At 37.1% G+C, this 17927-nt stretch overlaps 1 protein-coding gene and 1 non-coding gene across 7 annotated transcripts in view; one reads left to right on the forward strand and one right to left on the reverse strand.

The window, feature by feature from the left end:
- The window catches only part of FNIP1 (folliculin interacting protein 1), a 132469-nt gene that overhangs the window by 97847 nt on the left and 16695 nt on the right, over positions 1 to 17927 (forward strand). For all 6 annotated transcript variants that reach the window (XM_027098382.1, XM_027098375.1, XM_027098407.1 and 3 more), the window contains 4 exons: positions 6982 to 7128; positions 8122 to 8291; positions 11118 to 12534; positions 13346 to 13514. In XM_027098382.1, the coding sequence (XP_026954183.1) occupies positions 6982 to 7128; positions 8122 to 8291; positions 11118 to 12534; positions 13346 to 13514 (1903 nt within the window). The remainder of the gene's footprint in view (positions 1 to 6981; positions 7129 to 8121; positions 8292 to 11117; positions 12535 to 13345; positions 13515 to 17927) is intronic.
- LOC113617736 (U6 spliceosomal RNA) lies at positions 791 to 897 on the reverse strand. The gene has a single exon (XR_003431745.1). It is a non-coding gene; the product is annotated as a U6 spliceosomal RNA (small nuclear RNA).

A 17927-nucleotide genomic window follows, 5' to 3' on the forward strand; every position in this document is an offset into this window, starting at 1 on the left:
CACAGGCTCTGGATGCACAGGCTTAGCGGCCATGGCTCATGAGCCCAGCCGCTCCGCGGCATGTGGGACCTTCCCGGACCGGGGCACGAACCCGTGTACCCTGCATTGGCAGGCGGACTCTCAACCACTGCGCCACCAGGGAAGCCCTGTAGTACCTTTTGACTGCTTTCATTCAAGTCCCTCTCCTCCCCAACACCTTACGTTATGTCATTGCTCTCTTCTTAAGTGCATACGTGTTAAGGTTTGTTATCTTCAATTATTGCCAGGATGGTTGTCAAGGAGCTCACCCCTTTGTTTTGTTCTAGGAGCTTTATGGTTTCAGGTCTTGTGTTCAAGTCTTTAATCCATTTTGAGTTGATTTTTGTTTGTGGTGTAAGATAAGGGTCCAGTCATCTTTTACATGTGGTTGTCCAGTTTTCCTAGAACCATTTATTGAAGAGGCTATCCTATCTATATTGTATATTCTTGGCTCCTGTGTCATAAATTAATTGACCATATGTATGCCTGCATTTATTTCTCTGCTCTCTATTCTGTTCCATTGATTTATATGTCTGTTTTTATTCCAATACCATACTGTTTTGATTATTATAGCTTTGTAATATAGTTTGAAATCAGGAGGCATGATGCCTCTTCTTTCTCAAGATTGCTGTGACCATTCAGAGTTTTATGTGGTTCCATACAAGTTTTAGGATTGTTTGTTCTATTTTTGTGAAAAATGGCATTGGAATTTTGTTAGGGATTGCATTAAATCTGTAGATTGCTTTGGATAGTATGAATGTGGTTTTTTTTAAAAGATATGGAATGCTTCACAAATTCACGTGTCATGCTTGAGCAGGGGCCATGCTAATCTTCTCTGTATCATTCTAATTTTATTATATGTGCTGCCGAAGTGAGCATGAACATGGTTTAATTCAAGTTGTTCAGTTGACTTTGGACTGGAATTATTATAAATGTATGTTTTGAACAATCCTTTTGCTTATTTGCCTAAAAGAGTCCTGCACCATTATTTCGAGTTTCACATTTCGCAATATTACAAGGCACTGAGTCTTTACCCTTGCACTTTGAGCTGTGTCATACATTATTGGATTAGTTTCTTTTCTGCGGTCACAAGCTTTGTGGCAAAAGGCCAAGAGTCTGTATTTGAGCTCTGAGGAAACACTGTTATCATAGATCCAGCTGAGGTTACCAGGATAGTAAACATTGTCATGAGACTCGTTCCTGGTAGAATACTGATCGTGCTGTTAGGCATACCCAGCATTTGTATTTATGAATTTTTTGAGTTAAATACCTATGAGGTAATTGCTATGATATAAGGTAGTATGAATGGCCTAGCCTTAAAATTTTAATATTGCCTGGAATTTACAACATGTATGAGTTATAAAATCATTGTAGGGAATTCCCTGGTGGTCCAGTGGTTAGGAGTCTGTGCTCTCACTGACAAGGGCCCAGGTTGGATCCCTGGTCAGGGTAAAAAGATCCCACGTGCTGCACCGCACAGCCAAAAAAAAGAGAAAAAAACAACATTGTAAAAGTATATTCTGATTGTATACCTTCCTTTTTTGTATTAGTTTATTTTACTTCAGTCACTGTGCAAATCTGAGAGACTATATAAATTAGTTAGGCATCCTTGCAATATTTTAAAAGTACTTTATAAACTTTTATAGTTTTTATTTAAGAAGTCTATTTGTAGAAGTACTTTAATATGTACAGTTGGTCCTCACTTTTTACAGATTCTGTATATGTGAATTCACCAGCTTATTAAAATTTATTTATAAACCTAAAGTATACTTACAGTGATTTTATGATCGTTTGTGGACATATGCAGAGAAGTGAAAATTGACACACATTTGCAGATGAGGTCAAACAAGACAGTGCTCTGCCTTTTTGTTTCAGCTCTCATTCTGTACACAAGTGTCCTTGTCATGATCTATGTACTGCCACTTTTTTTTAAGTGTTTTTTGCTTTTTGTTAGTGTTTTTTTTTTTTTTTTTGCGGTACACGGGCCTCTCACTGTTGTGGCCTCTCCCGTTGCGGAGCACAGGCTCCGGACGCGCAGGCTCAGCGGCCATGGCTCACGGGCCCGGCTGCTCTGTGGCATATGGGATCTTCCCGGACTGGGGCACGAACCCGTGTCCCCTGCATTGGCAGGTGGGCTCTCAACCACTGCACCACCAGGGAAGCCCCTTGTTAGTGGTTTTGCAATGAAAATTGGCCCTTGAAGACATTTTTCCAATGAAGACATACAGATGGACAAGGGCACATGAAAAGATGCTTAACATCCCTAATTATTAGAGAAATGCAAATCGAAAGGGCATGGAAGTACTACCTCACACTGGTCAGAATGGCCATCATTAAAAAGTCTACAAATAACAAATGCTGGAGAGGATGTGGAGAAAAGGGAACCCTCCTACACTGTTGGTGGAATGTAAATTGGTGCACCCACTATGGAAAACAGTATGAAGTTTCTTTGAAAAAGTCAAAATAGAATTGCCATATGATCCAGGAATCCCAATCCTGGGCACATATCCAGAGAAAACTCTAATTTTGAAAAGATACATGTACCCCAATGTTCATAGCTGCACTATTCACAATAGCCAAGACGTGGAAACACCTGAATGTCCATTGACAGATGAATGGATAAAGAAGATGTGGTACATATATACACAATGGAATACTACTCAGCCATAAAAAAGAATGAAATAGTGTCATTTGCAGCAACATGGATGCAATATAGATTATCATACTGAGTGAAGTAAGTCAGAAAGAGAAAGACAAATACCATGCGATAATCACTTATATGTGGAGTCTGAAATATGACACAAATGAATTTATTTACAAAACAGAAACACACAGACATAGAAAACAAACTTATGGTTACCAAAGGGGAAAGGGGGAGGGGAGGGATAAAATTCGGAGTTTGGGATTAGTAGATACACACTACTATATAAAAAATAGATAAACAACAAGGTCCTACTGTTATATCCCAGGAAACTGTATTCAATATTGTGTGCCAGAATGGAAAAGAATATATATATATATATATATATATATATAAATATATATAAAATGGAACCACTTTGCTGTATACTAGAAACTAACACAACATTGTAAATTAAGTATACTTCAATTAAAAAAAATTGTGCACAAGCATAGTGTTGAAATTCTGTCTAATGTTTCTAAGTACAAGAAGGTTGTGATGTGCCTTATAGAGAAAAATACGTGTTAGGTGAGCTTTGTTAAGGCATGAGTCATAGTGCTGTTGGATGTGAATTCATTATTAACAAATTAACAGAATATTAAAGTGTCTTTAAACAAAAACTCACATAAAACAAGATTATGTATTGATGGATTGACAAAAATGTTGTGACCAGAGACTCACAGGAACGTAACTCTGTATTTCTCTCAGGAACAGTGATTCACAGTTCACTAATTCAGTGTTTGTGTTGACTTTATAGAACATTACTGCAAATAATGAGAAGCTGTCATACTTAATTTTTAAATTAAGTGTTTATTTATATCTAGCAGTTAGGTAATTTTTAAACTATGTGATTATTTGAAACCAGATGATTAATGAATTTCGGGTAGTTGAGAAGAGGAAGGACGTGTAGACGCAAATCCTGAAACCTAGAGAAGTAAAAAGTATGTTTAGTTAGCATTGGTGCCTGGCAGAGGTGAAGTACTTGGATTTTTACTTAGACTTCATGCATATCAGTGAAAGCTAAATCATGTCAACAGTTTCCTGGCAACTGAAGGAGTCTTCCATTCTGTAGGGACGGACCAAGAAAAATAAAGGGTCAGATGACTGAAAATACTTGCCCTTCTTACCATTCATGGGTAGGGAATAACCATTAAAGGGGGAAGAGAGCAAACATCATTATTTCTACGTTGTTAATGACAGCACAGAGTTGTGTATAGTGAGAAGCACTATTGCGTAATTAATTTTTTTGCCTTCTTTGCACTTGATACACTCCAAGGTCATGGTACTTTTTTTTTTTTTTTTTTGCGGTATGTGGGTCCCTCACTGCTGTGGCCTCTCCCACTGCAGAGCACAGGCTCCGGACGTGCAGGCCCAGCGGCCATGGCCCACGGGCCCAGCTGCTCCGCGGCATGTGGGATCCTCCTGGACCGGGGCACGAACCCGTGTCCCCTGCATCAGCAGGCGGACTCTCAACCACTGTGCCGCCAGGGAAGCCCTATGGTACATATTTTTAAACAGCAAAACACTATAAAGCTAATGTCCTCAGTGACCCACTATGCTAATGTTAGTGATATAACTGCCCCATGACACATAGACTTGTAGTAGACAATATTATGCTGAAGAAACTCATGGAAAATGAATTGATCAGCTTGTTCGTTCATTTAATCAAAAAGTTTATTTTATTCAAAAGTACATTCACGTGGTTAAGAAGCAAAAAAATATATATACTGACAGTTCTAATGATGAAAAATAAATGAGCCCTGTCCTACCTCTCCCATCCCCACTCATACTGCTGAAGAACATTCTAACTCTTAAATATTCCTTTTGTTGTTTACCTCCATATTATGAAATAGTATACCTAGTGTAGCTGTTTCTTGATTTATCAGTTGTAGAGCATATTTATCTCCTGCCGTAAATTCATACCTGATCCTTGGTCCTTTTAGCCTTTCAGTATAGTTTTAGCACTATCTTGTCTTTCAACTTTGGTAAATTATCTGTATTCTCTGATAATTTATTTTCCTCTATTTTCTCTTCAATATATTTTGTTAGAAACTGACACTCCTGGATTGATCTTCTATGTCTCTTTTCTTTCATGTTTTTCTTCTCTTTTTCTGACTTTATTATTTTCTATTTCCTCTGGAGTCATTTTGTGTGTGTGTGTTTCTGTCTTTCTGTTTGTGCCCCTCTTTCCTTGGAGGCTTTCTCTATATATCAATATTTTGGTTGCCCATTAAGAGTGAGAGTGAGGCACCAAAATACAGGTTGGGAGTGCAGATTGGAGAACCTCACTTTAGAGCAGTGTTGCTCAACTTTTTTTCATTTTCACAGCCTGAAGGAGCATATTTAAACATTTTTCCCCATACTTGCTGCCTCTGCCATGGAATTTTAATATCACAAGATTTACTGTATATCTGTTTGTGTATTGTGAAAGATTCAAATATCAGGGAGGGTTTGGGCATGTCATTTCTCTGGGATGGTCAATTGCTACATCTGCTCTCCTATCTTTAGTTATTCTGTGGGAAAATGGGGTGGATGGTAGGGGGGTCACCAACCATTTATGGCCCTTGAATTAGTCTCTTAGTTTATAGTCCTATATAGCTGCTGCCCTCCTTTTTAGCAGGCACTTTTGAGTCCTCAGACTCTTCTTGCTTCAGTGGGGTAAATTAGCTCCTCTTTGTACATCCCCCCGCCACCATGAGCACCATAACCCATTATCTTCCTCTACCCTAGTACTTCAGTTAACATTCTTCTCTGTGTTTTGTCTTCTAGAATTGTATTAAATCTGTAATTTTAATTTTCACTAAAGTTCCTCTTCAGTTCTATTTGTTGTAGTGATTCATTTGTTTTTAAATCATTAAGTAGTGTTCATTTGGGGCATTAGAACTGAAAGGGGATACACATTTGTGCTCAGTTTTCCATCCTATCTGGACATCTTTAATAGTCTTTAAAAAATAAGCATTTTCAATATCGCTAGTTTATATTTGTCATATTTATCTCTGTAAGATACCTGTAATTTTTTTCCATTCATTTATTTTTAAGTTCTCAGCAGTCATTTTATGCCCTACTAAAAATTCATTAATGTGACCTGTATTTGTCACTTTTATTTATGGTAATGTATCATGTTCATATTGGGTTGAGATTTAATAAAACTTGTACAAGCAACAGAATTCTTTTCCTTTTTTGAATTCTGGGTATTAGAAAATTATACTGAGGTAGGTATCAGAGCTTTGTGGAGATCTCAGAGAACTTTCTAGAGCTGTACTCTCTAATACAGTAGTCATTAGCCACATGTGGTTATTTAAATTAATTTAATTACAACTAAATAAAATTTTAAATCCAATTCCCCAGTCACTCTGGCCACATTTCAGGTATTCAGTAATCACATATGGCTAGTGGCTACCATGTTGGACAGCACAGATATAGAACATTCCTATCATTGCTGAAAGTTCTGTAAGACAGCACTATTCTAGAGAGTAGAAAGTAGGACACCATTCTGTAGCTTCTAAGAGATCGACTAGGTTCTTAAGCCCCAACTTTGCAGGAGTTGCTTCGTGTGATGAGTGTATAGGACTCTGCTGAACAGATATTAATGTAAAAGGAAAAGAATTGACATCTTAAAGGTATCCTTTAAAGCCGTTAGTAAAGAGTGCAAGTCACAAGACTAGCTATTATCTAAATAAATGCAGGAGACAGCCAGAAAACCACTGTGATAACTGCATTAATCCTCTTTTGTGTTGATTCAAGGGAAAACTTCAGAAAATTGAGTCATATAGCATGCATATATAGTGTCCTCGTCATTCTTCAGAACTTTACTAAGGAGTCTCAGCATAGGCAATAAAATGATGCTGATAAACTGTTGTTGTGAGTGGATATTATCCATAAGCTATTACCCCACTTAATATTTTTGTTTTCTGTGTTGATTATTTGCAATATATTTAGGTATAGCTTATAACCTTGGAAACGTAGAACTGGAAAGGTTCTAGAAATTACCTAGTCCTTTCCTTTTATAGGTAAGGGAAACTGATGCTTAAAGTAGGGAAATAATTTACCCAAAGGCACACAGCCTTTGAGGGCAGAGCCAGTGCCAGAACCAACACATTTTGAGGTGATGTATAAAACCTTTCCCTTGGTACTATGCTGATGACAAAGAAAGAAAGACTTGATTCATTGTCTTTCTCAAAAGCTTTAATAATCTAGATGTAAGACCCAAGCCGGCAACATTATTATTAAGAGTATGTAATTCTGGGAACTATGAATTTTATAATGTATTTTCCTCTTTTTAGAACAACAATTTGTAATCTTTACACAATGCCACGAATTGGAGAGCCTGTCTGGCTTACAATGATGTCGGGGACTCCAGAAAAGAACCAGCTTTGCCATCGTTTCATGAAGGAGTTCACTTTTCTAATGGAAAATGCTTCCAAAAATCAGTATGGCCCGCCCTTCCTCCCTCCCTCCCTTCCTTCCCTTAACTATCTTAGCTATTGTTTACTATAACTAGATATCTAGATTGTGATCAAGTTCAAGTACAAAGGTGAAAGAATTAATCATTATCTTTGGAATTATTTCATATTATTGATGAGCAAGACAGAATTATAAAAGATAACTAAGATAATTACAAGACAGGGTATGGAAGAAGACCAAAGAACCTTATGAATGAGAAACAGTAAAAATGTCTTTAATTGTGTGTTACATTAAAATTCCTGACATCTTACAGAACTCTGTGAGGCTTCCCATTTTTCGTGAATTGTATCCATGAATGCGGTTTCATTCTATAGAAAAGAAGTTTAAAAATATATAGGGAAGTGCCAGGATTCCAATAATACATTTTTAGTGTGGTACTTTATCATATTGTTTTCTTTTAATCATCAAATTCTTAGAATCTAGATGAGTAATTTTAGTAATTACTTTAGATTAGTAATCTAGATGAGTAAATAGATTCTCAAATTCTTAGAATCTAGATGAGTAATCCCCTCCCTCTTAGAATCTAGATGAGTAATTTGGGTGTTTTTATTCTCTTTGATGGTAAACAAAGTTTTCTTAATATGTTCCTTCATTTTCCTTTTCAGTAATTTGGATATGTATAGACTTCCTGGTTGATTCATTAATATATGTGTATTTTAAACACTGAAAAGAATCCATAGTTTCTCAAGTAAAATGGCATTTTTGTTTTTTAATTATGAGTAGAAATAGCTCCTTGTGAATGCTGTCTTTATTTTAAGGATTTTTCTTTTAACTTCTACCCAACCAAAAAAATTTATTAACTTTTGTTTTCATCCTGGTGATATACCTATCCTTCCTTCTATCCTCTCGTTTTTTATGATGTTTGGCCATGTACCCTCTCTGCTTTATTCTGTCACTGAATTTTGCTTGAGGTTTTATGAAAGCAGATTAGAATCTGATAGGATGAATTTTGTTTTCAGATTCTTGCCAGCACTCATTACTGCAGTTCTGACCAATCATCTTGCCTGGGTTCCAACAGTCATGCCAAATGGACAGCCACCTATAAAAATATTTTTAGAAAAACATTCCTCTCAGAGTGTGGACATGTTGGCAAAGACTCATCCGTATAACCCACTTTGGGCACAACTGGGTATGTATTCTGAAAACCCTTACATTTATGCATTATACTTAGACTTTTGTGTAACTGTCTGGAGTTACTTTATGGCAAAAATAAATAGAGAAAAATTAAGTGCTCTCTTTTCCCCCTTCCTTTCTAAAGCATTTCTTCCTTACTTGTTATTTCATAACTGCTAAATTGTGTTATCCCCATCTTATGTTTACTATCATTCCTTATAGTGACCTGCAGCTGGAACAAAAGGAGCAGGATGATGGCTGGTTTATTAGTAACTTCAGGGTCTTCAGGGTGTTTTGTGTTAGGTACTTTGCCTAGAAGGAATGAATCAACGAAGTCACCTATGATCGCTAGAATAAATCTGTTTAACTGAGAAGCAGTCATTGAGGTTTCCATTGTTCCACCTTTGTTTGTTGAGTAATTTTTGAAAATCTTTCTCTTAGTGCTTGGTACCCCACTAAATAAATGGGTAACAGGAGAGAGGGGTTAGTTGATGAGTTGACAGTTATTAGGAAGTCAGTGTAGCATGGTGCTTAAATTTAAGCATAGGCTGTGGAGTCAGGCAGACCATGTTTGAATCACAGTTTCCCTATTTATAAAGTGGGGATAATAGTAAATAGTACAGGGAGTTCCCTGGTGGTTTAGTGGTTAGCATTGGGTGCTTTCACTGCCTTGGCCCGGGTTCAGTCCCTGGTTGGGGAACTGAGATCCCACAAGCCGTGCAGTGTGGCCGAAAAGTAAAATAAAATAAATAGTAAATACTTCATAATGTGAAAAGTAAATGAGATACCGTGAGAACAGTGCTTAGGACAGTGGCTGGTAAATGTAGTTGCTGTTACTCCAACTCTTAGTCTATTGCTATTTGGTGATGTGGGGAGGAGTATGGTGAGAATGTTTTGGTGACCTGGTAGAAACTTAAACTTCCTTTAGGTTGTTATGGTGAGTGAGCTTGCCAGGCAGATTGTAATGTGGCTTGTTAATTCATATAACCAACCAATGTCCCTCTGTCATTCCTACTCTTTCTATTTCTTCTCTCCCTCCCTCCCTTTCCTCCCTCCTTTTCCTTTCCATATATATTTTGATATATATGTCAAAATGTATATGCCTCTGAAACCATCACCAAAATCAAGATGGTGAACATATTCATCACTACAAAAGTTTCCTCATGCCCTTTGTAATCCCTCCCTCCTATTCCTCCCTACTCTGCCTGTTCACTGTTCCTTATACTCAGGTAGCCACTGGTCTGCTTTCTGTCACTGTAGATTAGTTTGTATTTTCTAGACCTTTATATAGATGGAATCATACACTTAAGTGCTTTTGTTTGGTCTGAGTTCTTTCATTCAACATAATTATTTTGAGATTCACCTATGTTGTATGTATTAATAGTTCATTCCTTTTTAATGCTATGTAGTATTTCATTGTATGAATATTAATTTACCTTTTTTCAAACCAAGTAATTCAGTAGTTTTTTTTTTTAATTTGAACATTTCAAATCTGTTTTTAATTCTACAGTCATTTATTGAATGCACAATATATCTAAGGCTCTGTGCAAAGAACCCTGGAGGGTATAAAGATGAATGATATCTAGTCCTTGCCTTTAAGAAGTGACAGTCTTATACTGTAGGTAAAGTATATGTGGACAATAAGGATAATTCAAATAGGAACTATAAGAAATAAAAAGTTTAGTGGGAGTTCAATTAGGGAAGCTTACTTTTGTCCAAGGGAGGATGCTTGGGTGGGAAACTTTGGACTGGCAGAAATACAGAGGGAAGGGAAAGTACATAAGATGAGTAAAGGGGTCTAGGTGTTAAAAGTGCTGAGCACATTCAGGGGTCCAGTTTAAGTGGGACTTTGGGTGAATAAAGGTAAAATAGGGAAACTATCAGAAGATAAACCTGGAAAAGTAAAGTGGAACCAGTCATGAAAGACTCATTTACCATACCAAAGCAGTTTCAATTTATTTGGTTGTTAGTGGAAACCTTGGGAGTAGTTTTGAACAGTGGCATGATGGTACTAGAGCCAGTTTCTTAGCCAGAGGAGAAAATTTATCTTAGTACAGTCTGTAGTATATTATTTGAGACCTATTTATGTTTGTTCCTTTAAAAAGTATGGGGTTCTTATAAAGTAAAAATAGAAATTCTTTAAATGGGTATACTGACAACTTGCAAAACTTGAATTAAATCCCTCTCCTCCTTTTCTAAATGTAATGGCTCTACATGTGTAATATGGATAACAGAAGTGAAAATGAATCACAGGGCTAAATGTGTTGCCCTTTTGGGTCTATCCTGAGTACCCAACCCTCTAGGGAATGGAATGGAAAGGAAAATGGGCTTTTAAAAACACGGGAGCTAAGGTGAGGTCTTTGGTAGGGCAGCAACCGGCGAAGTTCAGGAATATGATTTAAATCAAGGAAGGTTAAGTGTGTGATGTGACTACTTCAGCTCTGTTCCATTTCACTACTACTCCTTTCCTCTCCTTGGTCCCCAGCAGATGTGCTTTTGCACATAATACTTCAGTCAGTACTTCTCCACCCATATAAAGTGCTCTGCAAGGGGACTGGCACAGAGCATGTTCTTGGTGACTTTCACAACTGACTGTTTGCTATGGTTTCAGCACCTTATTAGCAGCTGCTTAAGGAGGAAGGTAGAAAGCCTATCCATTCACCATTCTCTTTGGTTAAGACCATTCATCTCATCCTAGTCCTGAATAATCACTAACCTATTAAGGAACCAAGAGTAAAATCTGAACTACCTCTCATAAAATAATAGTGGGTTTCTGATAATTGAAAATAGCCTGCTTAGTATGAGTAGAGGATGTGTCCATTAACTTATTTTTCCATTTCAGGAGACTTGTATGGCGCTATTGGCTCTCCTGTACGGTTAGCAAGGACTGTGGTAGTTGGTAAACGACAAGACATGGTCCAGAGGCTGCTTTATTTTCTTACTTACTTCATAAGATGCTCTGAACTTCAAGAAACCCATCTTTTAGAAAATGGAGACGATGAAGCCATTGTTATGCCAGGCACAGTAATTACAACCACTTTAGAGAAAGGTGAAATCGAAGAATCTGAGTATGTGCTTATTACAATGCATAGAAACAAAAACAGTTTGCTCTTTAAAGAGTCAGAAGAAACAAGGACTCCTAATTGTAACTGTAAATATTGCAGTCGTCCACTCCTTGGGCAAAATATAGAGAATGTTTTGCGACAAGAGAGAGAAGATATTCAAAACAGCTCTAAGGAGCTGCTAGGAAATTCAAACGAGTGCCGAATGATTTCTCCTTCTTCTGACTGCCAAGAAGAAAATGCTGTTGATGTTAAACAGTGCAGAGATAAATTAAGAACTTGCCTTGACACCAAGTTAGAAACAGTTGTTTGCACAGGATCTGCTCCAGTGGACAGATGTGCATTGTCAAAGTCAAGCTTAGAGCCTGCAGAGGAATCATGGCAGAGTGAGGAATTGCTAGATTCAGGTAATCACACAGGTAAAGTGTTCAGATCCACAGGAATGGTTGTGGAAAAAAAACCTCCAGATAAACTTGTGACAGCTGCATTTTCTTGTGAGGCAACCCAGACAAAGGTTACTTTCTTGATTGGGGATTCTATGTCACCCGACTCAGATACTGAACTCCGGAGTCAGGCAGTAGTGGATCAGATTACCAGGCATCACACCAAATCACCGAAGGAGGAAAGAGGGGCTGTTGATCAGCATCAAGAAACTGCACAAACAGCTAAATCTGGAGAGCCTGATATACTGAACATGGTATCTGGAGAGCCCTGTGAACTTCCCTGCTGGAATCATTCAGACCCTGAAAGCATGAGCTTATTTGATGAATATTTTAATGATGATTCAATTGAAACCAGGACTATTGATGATATTCCAGTTAAAACAAGTACAGACAGTAAAGAACACTGCTGTATGTTAGAGTTTTCAAAAAGATTTTATACAAAAAATAGCAAACAGAGCAATGAATTTTGCAAATGTGTAGGAACAGTTCACCAAGATTCATGTAAAACCTGCTTTCCTCAGCAAGACCAAAGAGATACACTCTCCATTCTTGTCCCCCATGGGGATAAAGAGAGTTCAGAGAAAAAAGTTGCTGTGGGAGCTGAATGGGACATTCCAAGAAATGAAAGTTCAGATAGTGCCCTTGGGGATAGTGAAAGTGAAGATACAGGTCATGATGTGACTAGACAAGTAAGCAGTTATTATGGAGGAGAGCAAGAAGATTGGGCAGAAGAAGATGAGATACCTTTTCCTGGGTAAGTACGAAGTTTTAGCCTTTTATAGAACCTATAAAAATATGTACCATTCTTTCGTTTAGCTCATCTCTGAAAGTTGGTAGTAGCTAATATAAAAGAAGAGACCATTGTTCTGGACAAATACTCTTTTATTATCACATGCTCCTACTTAGAAGAAGGATTAAAGGCTAAGCCCCACAGGTGCCCCAGAAAAGCTTTGTGAAGGCATTAGAGAAAAGTTGTGTTGGTGTGTGGGAGATGGCTTACTGCCTAGGAGTTTTCATTTAGCAGTGAGTTATGCTGCCCAGAAAGGACCTGTGCTGAGCCTGACAACTAGGGAGAGGTAATCGCTGAGAGAAGGTAGGAAATAGCTGTTAGAAATAAGTTTGGAAATAAGAAGAAAGCATAGAATGGATACTCTTGGTCAAGAATACAAGGAAAAGATTCATACATGAGAAATGTTATATACCAAGCTTTGGGTTTGTGAGTTATTTATACTTGGTTTTGGATGATGGTTTCCATAATTTGATTGTATTAAGAATGTGTTACATACACAAGGGACAGCATTCCTAAAGTCTGTTATGAAAGATTTATGTTCACCTCATTACAGAGTTGTCCATTACAGACCCTTTTTGGATAGGAAGGAGTATTTTGTGGTCTCATTGAGCCCTTAAGCCAGTTTTTATTTAAGGATGATTTTACTATTAGTATATTTTATAAAGAATGATGATACTGGAAATGTGGACTAGTAGAGTCCAATTTTTTGTGTGTGTGTTGGTAAAATATATTTATTACTGATTAGGTATGCCTTCTTTTGGAACTTTTCTTGCAGGTCAAAGTTAATTGAAGTGAGTGCTGTTCAGCCCAATATTGCCAACTTCGGGAGGTCCTTGCTGGGTGGCTACTGCTCTTCTTATGTGCCTGACTTTGTTCTTCAAGGAATTGGGAATGATGAGAGGCTCCGTCAGTGTTTAGTGTCAGATTTGTCTCATGCTGTGCAGGTAAGTGACCTTCACTGCTCTTAAATTTATTTAGGACGAACTCTGTTAACCAGTATAACCCAAAATTGCCTTATTTTTGGTAACACTTCAGTGTGTAATACAATTGTTGTTCTCTAAATCCATCACTCTATATGCAAAAACCTGCATGTTTGTACCTGTCATTGTGAAAGCAAGTAGAGAGTTCCAGGAATCTATCAAACTGGAAATCAGAAAATACTGTACGTATTCATAGATGTTCATCACTAGGTTATTTATAATTTCAAAATATTGCAAATGCTTAAATGTGAATGGAATTAATTTTCATTGCTGGTATATAGTACAATTGATTTTTGTATATTGCTGTTGTATCCTGCCACTTTGATGAACTCTTTTATTAGTTCTCATAGTTTTTTTGTGTGGATTCTTTAAGATTTTCTACATACAGGCTCATATTATCTTCCTTTCCAGTCTGGATGCCTCTTTTTCTTTTTCTTGCCTGATCGTACAGGCTAGAACCTTCAGTACAGTGTTGCATTGAAGTGCTGATAGTGGACATCCTTGTTTTGTTCCTTTTCTTAGGGGGAAAACATTGAGCCTTTAATTATTAAGCATGATGTTAGCTGTTAGATTCTTATAAGATGCTCTTTATCAGGTGGATAAAGTTCCCTTCTATCCCTAGTGTTTTGAGTTTTCTGTCCCCCTCGCCCTTAAATCATGAATGAGTGTGGGTTTTTGTCAAATACTTTTTCTGTGTCTATTGAAATGATCGTGGGTTTTTCTTCTTTAAACTGTTAATGTGATAGATTACATTGATGGATTTTTAGATGTTAATCCAATCTTTGTATTGCTAGGTGGGAAAAAACCCACTTGGTCATGGTATATAGTACTCATATAGCATATGAGTTGACTTTTGTGTATGGTGTAAGATAGTGGTCCAGTTTCATTCTTTTGCAATGTGGCTGTTCATTTTTTTTTTTATTAATTAATTAATTTATTTATTTTTGGCTGTGTTGGGCCTTCTTTGCTGTGCGTGGGCTTTCTCTAGTTGTGGCGAGCGGGGGCTACTTTTCGTTGTGGTGTGCGGGCTCCTCATTGTGGTGGCTTCTCTTGTTGTGGAGCATGGGCTCTAGGCACGCAGGCTTCAGTAGCTGCAGCATGCCGGCTCAGTAGTTGTGGCTCCCAGGTTCTAGAACGCAGGCTCAGTAGTTGTGGTGCAAGGGCTTAGGTGCTCCACGGCATGTGGGATCTTCCCAGACCAGGGCTCAAACCTGTGTCCCCTGCATTGGCAGGCGACTTCTTAACCACTGTGCCACCAGGGAAGTCCCTGTTCAGTTTTTTAAGCACCATTTACTGAAGAAACTGTCCTTCCTCCATTGTATATACTTGGGTCCTTTGTCATAAGTTAATTGAGCATATATACATGGGTTTATTTCTGTGTTCTCTATTCTCTGTTGCTCAACTTTTAAAACAACTTTTCTTCATTTTATTGTTATAAATAACACTGATACTCTTGCTGTGTTTTATGAATTTAAGATGATTTCTTTAGGCTAGATTCCCAGAAATGAAGTTACTGTCCAGTTTTTAAGATTAGAAGTATTTTCATGTTCTTGTTACATGTTTTGTAGTTTCTTTTCCAAAAGACAATACTAGTTTGAACAGCAGTTTGTAATGTCCCTAAAACCTATTCCCTTTACAACATTGGGGTTCGCTCTCTTCTTTTAAAAAAAAGAAAACTGGCTAGTTTTGAGGAAGGTACACTGATGTTGATTTGGTACATTTTGAGTTTAAAAGTGCATTCTGCAAGGCCATGTTTGAATGCCTGGAAGGCAACTGAAAAAATCAGGTTTTATAATGTGGTGGAAATCTAGGAGTATCTGCTAGAGAGGAGATACTTAAGGATTTGGGAGTTTATGTATTGAGATTCTGGAAATGCCTGGGAGAGAAAAAGGGCTGGTAGGATTGTGGATACATTCGTATTGTAGAAGTTATGGAACTCAGAGAAAAAGGTTTAAAAAATATTAAGCTTTAGATTCACTGAATTTAGGTTCATATGAATTCCCATTCATGTACTTTAGATTCATATGAATTCCCATTCATATACTTCCTATTTTGTGACTTGGAAGTATTTGAGGCTGGATACAAACTTAGTATTGTGGAGGTGACTACTATAATATGTCAGTTGAGAATATGCTCCCGTGGGGTGTAGGCTGTTTTTTCCAGAAGTTGATGATGAAGTGAAAGAACTGAAATTGGTTCAATTGAAATTTTATCCAATTAGGACATTGCTTATAATAATCCATTGTGTGAAAACAAGCAATTTCAGAATGAATGACTGGCACTGCCCCCTTTTTTCTTTAACAGCTCCTAAAGTGAGTTTGATTTGGATTATTTCTAATCTCAAACTTGGGATTTAGACCCTTCTTTCTTGGGAAACTACTGATGTGGGCTCATTTTCCTTTTTCTTACCAAAAAAATAGCTTTTAAAATCTTAGCCACGTGACTTTTTGATTGAGGAGCTATAAAGTTAATTTCTAAAGTGCTTTTTAACCCTTTAAAGTAAAAGGTGTAGTTCATAGCAGTTTCCCCATTATCGGTTTAGACATTTCCTTGTGAGGATAGTAGATGAACACCCATCATAATTCTTATCTCCTAAAGATGCCCACTGCTTCTGAAAGTAGTATCTTCCTTTAACAGTTTGTTTTCCACTTTAATTATTTGATCATATCTCCTGTCTTATTTTTCTTTTATAATCACAGAGGTAGTTATGTTAAATATATATTCACTATTGTTTCTTAAAAAAGTAAGATATACCTTACATCTTTAGGTATATATACCCTTTCCAAAATTATGTTTCAGTAATGAAGTTGATGAATAGAAAAATGTTATATCCTTGGTAAGAGTTGAATAAGAAATATTTAAGTACGATTTTATAAAAACAAATATAAAGTTTAGAGTTCCATGGAAAGTCTTCACAATGTATCTTTCCACGCTTCTTACTTGCCATTCTCTTCTTCCCCACTTCTCCGTATCATTTTTCACAAATTTGGTTACATCCATCTACTTCTATCTTCGAGTCTTCTCATGATATTCCCTCTTACAGAATCATCCATATTCCTCTCCCATTTTTCGCTAAGAATCCTAAGAATCGCTAAGAATCCTAAGAATCGCTAAGAATCAGTGTCATATCCCTATGTCCCTTCCACTGTGTAACTACCAGTCACACAGAACCCACTCTTGCCCTCCTCTGGTACCACAGCACTTGGTTACTATTTTGTCTATTATGCAAGTATTTTCATAGCCACATGTATTTATCTCCCTCATAAGACTGTGAGCTCCCTTCTCTTTGTTTCCTTAGCATTGAGCAAAAAGCTTTATTCAAAGTGGTTATTAACTGGGCAAAGGGATATCCTTTGGGGGTGCCAAACTTGGGTTTATCCAGGAATAAACTTACCTTCTTGCTATGAAATTTTAGTAATAGTAAAAGTTATAAAGGAAAAAGGCCATTGGGTTCAAGATTGTAGTTTATATTTCAGTCTTATTGTTGTTAATTCATTTGTCCAGTGGTGAAGAAATCCTTACCTTTCCAAATACAAAAAAAATTAAAGTATTGAGCATTTCTTTCTTATGGTGGTGCTGTGTACTTAATTGTCATTTTTGGCCTTTGTGTGTAAACTGTGGGAAACCAGGGGCACAGCCATATGCCTGTGGTCCTTTTATCCGTGTATGTGAGTTAAAAATTTTTTTTTCACTATGTGTTAAATTTTCTAATTATAAAAGTATCCTTTAGGTGAATGCTTCTGATAGAAATTTAAACAATATATACAAAGCAAAAAGTAAAAATCCTTCTTCATACTCTTAATATTCCATACTTCTTCACAAAGATCTTTATGATAGTTTGATTTGAGTATTTTCATTCTTTTTTCTATACATTTGCATTTAGATATAGATGGTAAATTTTTTTTTTTTAAATATTTATTTATTTATTTTGGCTGTGGTGGGTCTTAGTTGTGGCATTCGGACTCTTAGTTGCAGCATTCATGCGACATCTAGTTCCCTGACCAGGGATCAAACCCAGGTCCCCTGCATTGGGAGTGCAGAGTCTTAACCCACTGGACCACTAGGGAAGTCCCCTGATTTTTAAAAACATAATTGGGATATAATGTGTATGTGTGTGTGTGTGTCTGTGTAGTGACTTTTTTTTTTTCCATTTAACCATGTATCCTGGAGAGACATGTTAGTACCTGTTGATTTGTCTCCTTTTGAACGGTTATATCCATACTCTGGATATACATCTGTAAAACAGAAAAAACCTGGCATACGTAGCCAGGAAGGGATAATCAAGGGATAGCCTCTGAGGTGCTCAAGGAAATTAATGCCTGACTGGATGGGGTAGTTAGCACAGAACCTTATCATTGACTTCTTCATATGAATTTA

The sequence above is a fragment of the Aethalodelphis obliquidens genome, unplaced genomic scaffold (genome assembly GCF_003676395.1).
Source record: "Aethalodelphis obliquidens isolate GAN/ISIS:26980383/991018 unplaced genomic scaffold, ASM367639v1 scaffold4, whole genome shotgun sequence".
In the NCBI taxonomy this organism is placed as follows: Eukaryota; Metazoa; Chordata; class Mammalia; order Artiodactyla; family Delphinidae; genus Aethalodelphis; species Aethalodelphis obliquidens.